Below are 10614 nucleotides of genomic sequence, written 5' to 3'. Positions count from 1 at the left end.
AAGGTTGGTAGGGCCCCCATAGAGGAGACCCTTTCTCAGGGTCTAGCTAGGAAAGGGACACCATCCAGCCTGAGGGGCTGTGGCCAGGGTAGGAGCCTTTCATATGGAGGTTCAGGGGTGTTGCTCACTCTCTCTCTCTGCCCTGGTGCTCTCATCTTGTACATTTCCTGGCTGCTGGCCACATGCTCCACCTGGATTCAGATGGGCACAGCAAACTGACAGCTGGGTAAAGTTGCTATGCCCTAGTAAGGTGAAGGTCAGAGCTGGAGCTGCCAGAAGCGGGCCAGCCAGCTGTGGGTGTGCCCTTATTTTCCCTCCCACACCCCAGGCAATACAGAAGCTCATTCATCCGGGCCGGGAAGGGCACAGCCATGTGAATGTCACACTCTGTGCCTGCAGAAAGGGCAGGGGCTTTCTTCCCTAACGGAGACAACAGTCTGCAGTTAGGACTTTGCCCTTCCTCTGAGTCCTGAGTCAAGAGGGCAGGCTGGACACACAGTGAGACCCTGCTCTGTGGTCAACTCCTTAGGCATGATGACACTTTGTGGGTTTTTTTTTTTTTTTTTTGGCTGTTTTTGTTTGTTTGATAGGTTCTTGTGTATCCCAGACTGGTCTTGAACTTGCTATGTAATTGAGGACCATGACTTTGATCATCTCCTGAGTGCCAGCATGCCTGGTTTATAAAGCGATTGAGCCAGTGGTTTCATGCTTGCTAGGTAACATACTACCACCTCAGTTATACCTCCTGCCTGACACCCCCCTTTTGAGACAGGTTTTACCAGGCTGCTCAGGTTGGGCTAGAGTTCATGAGCTCAAACGCTCCTCCTGCTTCAGTCTCTGGCTTCGTTAGAGCTGTAGGTTCGGACATGGCCGTGGAGGCCACTTTTGTAAATGTTAACCCATTTTGTGTAGTGAGGGGTTACTGAGCAATTGGATGATTAGCTGTGGTCCACATGTTAGCAGGACAAAGTTGCATGTGCACAGATGCATGCCTGTGAGCAGTTAGGAGTTGTCTGGTAAGGCTGGATCTGGGGTTTTTTTTTTGGGCCACGGGTCGGGGAGGGCTTGTCTGGGAGGGAGGCTGAGGCATGGCCTAGTGGAGACAGCGTCTTCCAAGATTCAGACTTTGGGGTCAGAGCTGGCCCTGATCCTGACTCTACTGCTAGTTGCTTGATCGGGAGCAGACCTGTCACACTGTCTGAGGCTACATGTTTCCCCCCGTGGGAGTTGTGGCTATGTCTGCATGGCCCAGTATAGGCAGGCATAACTCTGCTATGCTTTAATCATGGCAGCCACACACAGACATTCTCCACTTGTCAAAACTAAATCACAGCCCTGTACAAAACCACCTTCAGCCTCTTCAGTCACCTCAGGCAAACCTTCCAAGGCCTGGCATGCTTCAGACCTTTATCTAATGGTGAACTCTCATTACAATATCCAAAGCCTTCCTGAAGGAATGCCAGTGAACAGATGGTGACCATTCACACCATACATGCAGGTAAGCAGAAAAAGAAACAAAATGCTAATTGCCTCTGATACCATAAACTAGTGATCTACAAGTGAAGCAACTATCTTTTCTTATGCAAACAGTTCAGGGTGGATGTCATAATTAGACTCATTATTTGGAGTCTAAATACACACTAAAGAAGACAATTATGGCGGTTTTGAATTCTCTTCCCCTTCATATTATAATCACTTCTGGGATGTGTGTACTTTTCAGGTGCCACTGTGGCCACAGCAGCTGTGTCTGCTGCAAAAGGCTCCTAACAGCCAACGGCTAGTGCTAGAGACTTGGAGATGCTCACACATCATTCCCTAGAGGCACCACAGGATGAGGAATGGCCAAGGCTTCCAGTCAAGAACATTTACAAGGGGCGTATGCTGCTTCCCAGCCTTTTCTCCAGGAACAGTCCTAACGTTGGGCAGATGCCTGGCTTTAGCTAAGAGCCTCATCCAAGAACATTGTGATCTCAATCCCCACTGGCTACATTCCAGGACCCTGAAACCAAGAACCTCCCAGGTCTCAGCAGGAGAACACTACATAGCTCAATACCACGACCTTTCTCAGGTCACAACCCTGACAATAGTTTTAAAAAGTACAGAAGCTGGGCCTCAGGTCACTCTGGGCATCTGCGGGGCATGTCCTACCCTAGGTGTGGCACTTCCTTCTCATGACCTCCACCGCATCTATTAGTGGGAATGGCTCTTAACTGAGAGGAGGCAGCAACAGTAAGACTTAGCACCTGCTGGCTGGTGCTCTGTCATGGGATGTAGATGGGGTCTCTGTTGTATTGCAGTGCACTGGAGGGTAGCGCTGGGGGCTCCATGTGGCCTTGGGGCTCTCCTGGCCTGGGGCCTTTCTGGTTTGGAGCCAGGACAAGAACCCAACCACAGGAGTATAGTGAGAGGAAAAAGGACAGTATGTGGTGCTTTTTATTCAGTCTTTAAGCTGTGCTTCTTATGAACTCAAGTCTCAAAGTATGTACAGTGACCTGTGTTCTCACAGCATGGTGGAGAGCTCCAGTGCCCCTGGATAACTTATAGATTCACACTAACACCCCGGCTGCCTCCTTGACTGCATCTTGGGCTGTATAGTTTTCTGCTGGGCAGGCACACAGCCATGATAGAGGGAGGCTGAGAGAGCCAATTCAAACCCAGAGAAAAGAAATGTTTCTAACTGAAATAAAATTAGAACATGGCCTTGTCTATGTCCCATGATGCTACAGAAACACATTGAAAACATTTTTCTCATCTCTTTTAATCAAATAAGCAAATCCAGAAAGGTCAAATTCTAAGGGACTCTTGACTTCAGGGAATATTATAAAAATAAATCTGACTTCTGTGACTGGAGAATACAGGTTACCAGGGACTGCATGGAAGCAATACACCTGAACCCCAGTCAAAGGCAAAGTGCCCTGCCAGGGAATTCTCTCTGGGTGGAAAACCTGCCAGAGGCATTTATCCTGGAGAACACACTTCCCTTCCTGTCTCTGGGTGGAGACATAAGGAAAACAGCAGTCAAGTGCCATGGGAATTCAGGGTACAGAGAGCAGAGAAGCAGTCACAGGTTCAGTGTCTGGGAAATGTCGCTTCAAAATGCCATTTTACAGGTTTGAGGTCTGAAAACCAATCAGGAACTTAAAAATTAATTTTTTTGTATGCCTGTCAAGGAACACAGGTGAACACCTTAGTTATCCTAGTACACAAGCGGGCATTTGGGAGCTTCTCACTGAAGACACTGATGGGCAGGCACAGAATGACAGATTATTACAAAACAAACTGGACAAGAGAACCTTTGGTCATTGGAGAATTTTTTATGCATGAATCACTCCGCCCTCTACTGATCAAAGTCTACCACAGCCTCCAGCCCCAGGGTTTGCACCCACTGTGATCCCACCTCTCAAAACAGTCCCCACAGAGCATTCTCTCCAGACAACAGATGTTAATGAAATGTCCCTACACTCACTGACCCTGCTCAGGGGCATACAGAACAGCAGTGACTCTACAGCCACCTGTTGGCAGTCTCCTCTGGAACGTCACACCATGGGTGTTCTCCGCCCCCGTGGTCCTAGCTGATCTCACCGGGTCCTCGGCTGCTCCCAGGCTAGCCATCTCTAGTTGGAATGGGCATGGCCCTGGATCCAGCTTGGGATACAATGAGGGACAGTGAGCAGAAACTGAGCACTGCTCCTCTGGAAGCCAGGGGCCACTTACTGAAGCTAGGAGGTAGCAGGCAAGGCGTCCAAGGGCACACCCCACAGACAATGCAGCCCCATGTCCTGTCTCATGTGCCTGAAATAGCCTGTCCAAATGAAGACACACAGATGGGTTCCCTCCCCATTCTGTTCCAAGAGATACTTGTGCTCCTTCTACTTGGTGGCCTGGGTGACCAAGGTCCAGCTCTGGAGTTATACCTGCTTTTATCAATGTTTAATATAATGGCTGATTTCACATAAGCAATCATAGACTTGATTAAAATCAATATATTATTCTAGGTTGATTTTTTTCCATTCAAATGTTTATATTCCATCTACCTTGAACAATCAATTGAGAAAACAGGCACCTCCAAAGCCTTCCCAAAAACGGAGACTGTTGAAGCAGCACTGTACACATTGGGCAATGGAGACAAAGGGCTGTCAGGGCAGGGCCCGTCTTCACGGGGCTGCTTTCTTCAAGTCTCGAATCTGTTTAATCAGGTAGTTCTTCTCATCAGCAAACTGCTCGTCATCTGTCCTTTCCTTCTGGAAGCTGCTCAGAAATTCAATGAGTTTAGGCTGATTTTTTAACAGTATCTCCACGATTGGCTGCGTTTTGTGAGGGCTGGCCACAAACACCTAAAACAGAGGAAACATTTGAGCAATGCTTTACTAAAATGATTCACACACAAGTGACAGGAATCTGACACACTAATCCTTGCTTGTTTGTTCCATCAGCAGCCTTGGGGTGCCTGCTTCCTCAGCAGGGGCTAAGCAGCACAGGCTCCCCTAAGAAGGCCATGAGCCCTGCAGTCCTTAGGGCTCATGATGGAACAGTCTCTAGCACTGTTAATCACAGGAACTCCACCCACAGAAGGCCAGGAACCCATACAGGCCAGCAAGACTTCTACCCAGCAGGTCCAGAACCATAAGGTGACAAGGATCAGCCTTGGCCTCCTGGTTACACAGTATCTTAGGCTCTTCCTAGCTACTGGAACAAGAAAGCACAAGGGTGATTGGTAAACATCTTGAGACCAGTGAAAACGAAAACATGAGAAACAGTACTCAGGTAGGCCAGTCATGGCTGTAAATGCCTACATTCAGAAGAAAGGTAACTTCAGACACAATACATCTGGTGTTTTGCTATCTTATGAGGAACTAAGTTCCACTTGGTCATTCTACATGACCCTGTTAATTGCTTTTTAATTCATAAGGGATACTGCCCAGTGAGAGCTCTCTTATTGTTTTATCAAGATATATATATTAGGCTCTATTGCTATAGCCTAACCCTCAGTATCCAAAGGTGCCATTTTCTATGGCAACATGGACTTTGCAGATCTGTCAGGCAAAGATGAGGTTATACTGGGTTAAAGGACCCCAATCTAATGATTGGTAACAAGGAACTTTAGACCCAGAGATATACAGGCATACAGTGAGGAATGTGTCACATGAAGCCAGGGGATGGAGTGATTTGTCTCCAAAGAAAAACTGCTGGCAATCGCCAGAAGCTAGAGAACAGGATGGAAAGAGTCTCCTTGAAGCCTTCTAAAAGAACCAGCCCTACTGGCACCCTAGCTTTGGACTTCTGTGGTCTGCAGAACTGGGAGAGAACACACTTCTGTTCTTTCAAGCTCTCTGTAGTACTTTGCCATGGCCCTAGGAAGCTGATGTCACAGTGAGTGAACACAGGAAAACCACATGGTCATTTCAATTATTTAGAATTTGACAAAGTTCAATACTTTTCAGATAAAAAACATTCCAGAATGAAGCTGGGCCCTCACCTCACACCCTACACAAAAATCATTAAAAATGAACCAAAGTTCTAAGAGCTACTAAGACATTTGGAGAAAACTGGAGAGGGCAATTCACGGCCTTCCCCATCAAATGAACTTCACTAACAGTTAACACTCCTGTATAAAGGACAGGGTTGGTGGCCAGGGAAGAAAATATCTGCAAGTCTTATCTTACTGATCTCATATCTAGACTATGTAAAGAACTCGTACAACTCAACAACAAGGCATAATCTATCCATGAGGCAAAAGACTTGAGTAGAGCTTTCTCCAAAGAGGAATAAAAGTGACCAGTAATCCACACACACAAAAAAGAGACTTAGGGCAATGCAGGTCATACTGCAGTAGGCTGTCATTTCACACCACTGGTACAGGCACTGAAATGTAAAACAGAAAATACGTGCTGAGCACAAGGAGACACTGCAAGCTGGAATGCACAACAGTGTAGCTGCTGTGGAAAACTATGGCATCTATTTGCTCAGCTAGGCAGTGAGTGACCGTGTGACTTAAAAATGTTGTCCCAACACAGAGAAAAGGATTGTAAAATAAACACCATGCTCCAGTGTTGATAGCAGGAGTAGTCACCAGCCCCAAGTATTAACAGCCTGAGTAGCCACCAAACGATGAGTGGATGTCCACGCCATAGAATCTGTCATGGACATTACAAGAACAATGTGCTGAACAAGACACAACATGGATTTGACTCCATTTATACAAACTTGTCAAAATAGGCAGACCCATAGAGTGAAAAGCAGACTGGTGGCTTCCAACTGTAGCAGAGAAAGGAATGGAGAGACTGCCTAGTCACATGGTTTCCTTCTGGGGTGCTGGAACATTCTGATATAACCTGTGGGGGTACCAACTCTAAGCACTGAGCCCGGCCTTTTAACGTGGCTTTTGCTACAATACACTAAAATTATTACTTACAAAAAAAGGTGTTCCAGTCTTGTTTACACTGCTACGCAAATGCCTGCTCTTCACAGAACACCCATGAGTATGGTAGGAATCACCAGCCATGCTCTTGCCTTTTCTGGTTGACATTTGTTTATAAGAGAGCTGCTAAAGTTCTAACTACAGATTGCCTGGTGTTTTGTGGTAACTACATAAATAGCTCACAAAAGCACTGCTTAAAAATGAAAGAGAGACTAGATACACTGGGCAAAGCAAGCTTCTTTTAGAAGCCTGGTGGAGTTTGCAGGCAGGCTGAACTCTAGATCTCACACCCTACAACAAAACCTAGCAAAAATGTTCAGGCTGTTTGTAGACTTTAACAGCTTCCCTTAATTTTTTGTTTATGTCTCCCGAGCGGGCCGTTCAGAAGGCAGTAAGTAGTTCACCAGACTCTCATACTATCACTGACTGTCTAAGACTTTACAGGGTGGGGTGGCAGGACCCCAAGTTGAAGTGTAAGAGACCCTGAGGTGGAAGCTGACTGATTTGTGTACAGAATAGATGTTGCTGCTCCCCTCTTAAAAAAAAAAAAAAAAAAAAAAGCAATTTTTCAAAGTACTTCTAAACAAATGTAAACACAGGAAACCTGCCTATTGCTCTTTGAGTTGTCTTATTGCCTGCATCCCTCAGTTTACACAACAGGTCTCAGAAATAAAATTTATAGTTTCCAAGCACAAAGAGAAAGGCAGTAGCCACATTTAAATGTTTTTAATTTGGGAAACAAAATATTTTGTTCTTCATTTTAAATTTGAATGCTTCTTATGAATTAAACCTTGCATACATTATCACTGATCTCATCCAAATTCTTTTCACCAGGAAGGGTCTGAGCTGAGGAGGCCCAGGAGGGCTTGCCCCAGCTTTGCTGTCCACTGGAACATTTGTACACACAACATGGAGTTACCCATGTGCACGTCCATTCCACAGAAGTAAAAATATTCTTACTCACACACATGAATGCACACACATACGAGTGCACACACACGCGCTCGAGCACACAGACACACACACACACACACACACACACACACACACACACACACACACACACACACACACACACACACCGATAACTGGTAATCTTAGAGAAGGCTAGCTTGTTTCTGTTCCAGAACGACTGGCCAAGCTCTACGAGGGAGGTGCCCATGCATGGATGACTAGGCTCCCTCAACACCAAAGCAGGAATTGAGGGTGGCAGAGGCCAGCAGGCTGGAAACTGAGGTTCCTCTTAAGATCCCAAGAGTGCTCACAACAAAGACCCTGTTCTCTCATTGCTCTCTCACTGGGATGCAGGTGAGAAGCCAGGGAAATGACACACTGAAGAAGAAAGTAAAACAGTTACAGGGCTGGGATTTAGCTCAGTGGCAGGGAACCTGTAAGGCCCTGGGTTCCATCCCAGCACCACAATAAATAATACTAACTAGTCCACCAAACTCCTCCACTCAGACATAATCACCGTGAATAACCACTTATGCAGCCTTCCATCTTAAAGAAAACTGAGCTTATACTGTTTTACAGACTGGTCTATATTCTGTTCTTTCATTCAGTACTTTTGTTGTTGTTGCTATTTTGTTTTGTTTTGTGGTTCCAAAGGTTGAACTTTGGGCCTCACACATTACAGTCAAGCCCCCTACCACTGAGCCACACACATACCAGCCCTCTTTTATTTCTGGGGACTACACTGGTCAGGCTGCTCCTGAAACCATTCTATAGTCCAGGCAGGCCTTGAACTCATGACCTTCCTGGTTAGCTGGAGGAGCTGTTATTACAAGCCACTATAGGCATTTAACACAGATACTTTGTATGTTAGGAGCTGGTTTCCACCTGAACAGCAGCCAGGGTGGGCTCCCTGGGTACTGGCTAGCTGGTTTTATGCATGCTGTATGCTCTCATCATTACAGGTCTGGGGTGGGGGAGGGGCTAGGGGGAGAGACTGTTTGCTGTGCTCTCTAGGGGAGACTTGGAGCACTCATGCAGGAGGTGGCTACTGCTGGTGCTGTGCCAGTATGTGCCACATGCAGGCAGATCGTGCCTTTGGTTTAAAGTGCTCGCTCTTACGCACAGACAAGAGCAAGGAGAGGGAAGGGTATGGTGAAAACACTCCTCATCTGTGAAACAGCTTCAAAAGTAAAGAGCAGGTCAAGGGACCCGGAGAGCCTCTGACCTTTCCTCGGAAGTGCCTGTCCTTCAGCATTCTTCATATTGTCCTTGACGTCTCTAGGAACTCACTTAGAGACAGAATACATTCATTTGAAGTATACAAACCAAGCCTTGCAGGTTTCTGTTGACTTGTATATCATTCAGGTTCTACAATTTTTAGGACCAATCACATTGAGACACAACTCACATATCATGTAGTCTGCCCATTTAAAATATGTATGTTCCAATGATTCCTAGTATGTTCACAGAATTGTGTGTCAGCACATTCAATTTTAAGATACTTTTGTCACCCCAAAGAAGCCTTACACCCATCAGCAGTCACATCTACTGTGCCCACCCTGCCTCTGCCACCATCATCCACTTCCTACAGGCAGATATGTCAATGGAAGCAAGCAACTCTGCACAGTGTTCTCATGATCTATTCAAAGGAGGCATGCACTAGTTCCTCACACACTCTTATTGCCAAAACATTACTGAGTTTTGAGAAGGATTAAAGGATGCAATCCCTGCTTATATACATTTGGCACAGTCACCCTCAAACAGTCATTGTTTACTACCTTATTATTGTCTCTTTTTTTAAATTATCACCAATACCACACAATTGTTTCCCAAATACCCAAGGTCACACTAAAGCCCCACAGCTAGGAGGAGACGGGGTTCAGTGGCAGAGTGCATGCTAATAAGTTTGTCCTTGATTCTCCCACAGAAACTGCTTCCTCAGCCACAACATGAGGGTCCTTCACCTGCCTAACTTTAGGAGGGTGAGGGGCACAGAGTTCTGCTAAGGAAAGCACTGACCAACACAGGGGGTGGAACACTGGCACTGCCCTTGCCTAGGTATTCCGATACACCTTGGAGATTTCACACAACCATGGAAATGATGTAGAAGATTAAGCTTCTATTCCAAAACTATACTGAAAGCAGCTTAAAAATTTCTAGGGCTGGGGTGGGGGGTCTATTTAGGGTGTAGAGTAACAGCTAAGCACACACGAGGTCCCAGGCTTAATTTCCAGCACAGAGAAAAATGGTTACTTTCTTATTCTAAATAGGATCATAGATACTAAATATAGGCTTTTTCTTTTATACTCCTAAAAACTTTGGGGGAAGTGTTAAGGATTTCCACAATACAAGCAAGAACTCTGCCACTAAGCCATACCCTCTAGTTCCACGTGATGAATTTCTTTTTTTTTTTTATTGAAAAAAATTTATAAAATATATTTTGGGTTTGTTTTCCCCCCTTCCCTAATTCCTCCTAGAGCCTCTTCACCTAAATTTATGTTTCTTGTCTCTATTCAAATCAATCTCTCTCTCTCTCTCTCTCTCTCTCTCTCTCTCTCTCTCTCTCACACACACACACACATACACACATACACACACACACACACACACACTGAAAAGAAAAGAAAAGAAAAGAAAAGACCCTGAAAACTTAAGAATTTCTTAAGGGAAGCATGTTTTTAAAAGAGAAAGAAGTGGCGCCTTGACAGCAACTTTTCACTTTCCTGCCCTACCTCTCTGTTAAATAACTAGTAGGAGTCAAGCAACACCAAATGAGGGCAACGTGAAGTTGAACACTCACTGTTTAAAAGTATGTTGTAAAACATGAAGACAGCAGTTACTTTAAACAGTTTGGTTGTTTTGAGGCAGTCTCATAGCTGCCTAGGGTGACACCAAACACCTGGACCCAGGCGACTGTCCTGTCTCAGCCTTTGGAGGAGCTAGGACTGTTGGGGATGCACCACCATACCCAAATACACACATCTTCATGCACTGTTACAGTAGGAAGTGTTAGTAAATCACCGTCAGTTCCCAAGTTCACTTAGTCCAGGAATGTCCTTGCAGCTGCTGTCAGCAGAGCATGTGTTCTGCTAGAAAGTTGTCCTCAAGGAAGTGAGTGATGGCTGGTTCTTCAGCAGCTGACCTATGGTCCCACATTCCTTCCAAAGCCACTGGTAGGAAAGCTACTCCTATTGAAGGGTATTGTGAATTTTTTTGCTAGACTGTCAGGTTGGCTTTTGCAC

General features: G+C 45.7%; 1 protein-coding gene across 8 annotated transcripts in view; it reads right to left on the bottom strand.

Moving 5' to 3' along the window:
• Positions 1–3299: 3299 nt before the first annotated feature.
• The window catches only part of Cab39l (calcium binding protein 39 like), a 116882-nt gene continuing 109567 nt past the window's right edge, over positions 3300–10614 (bottom strand). For all 8 annotated transcript variants that reach the window (XM_027390440.2, XM_027390439.2, XM_027390436.2 and 5 more), the window contains one exon: positions 3300–4334. In XM_027390440.2, the coding sequence (XP_027246241.1) occupies positions 4155–4334 (180 nt within the window). In that variant the 3' untranslated portion in view covers positions 3300–4154. The remainder of the gene's footprint in view (positions 4335–10614) is intronic.

The sequence above is a fragment of the Cricetulus griseus genome, assembly GCF_003668045.3.
Source record: "Cricetulus griseus strain 17A/GY chromosome 1 unlocalized genomic scaffold, alternate assembly CriGri-PICRH-1.0 chr1_1, whole genome shotgun sequence".
Lineage (NCBI taxonomy): Eukaryota > Metazoa > Chordata > Mammalia > Rodentia > Cricetidae > Cricetulus > Cricetulus griseus.
The sequence above is the reverse complement of the archived record's forward strand: the minus strand, read 5'-3'. Positions and strand labels throughout refer to the sequence as shown.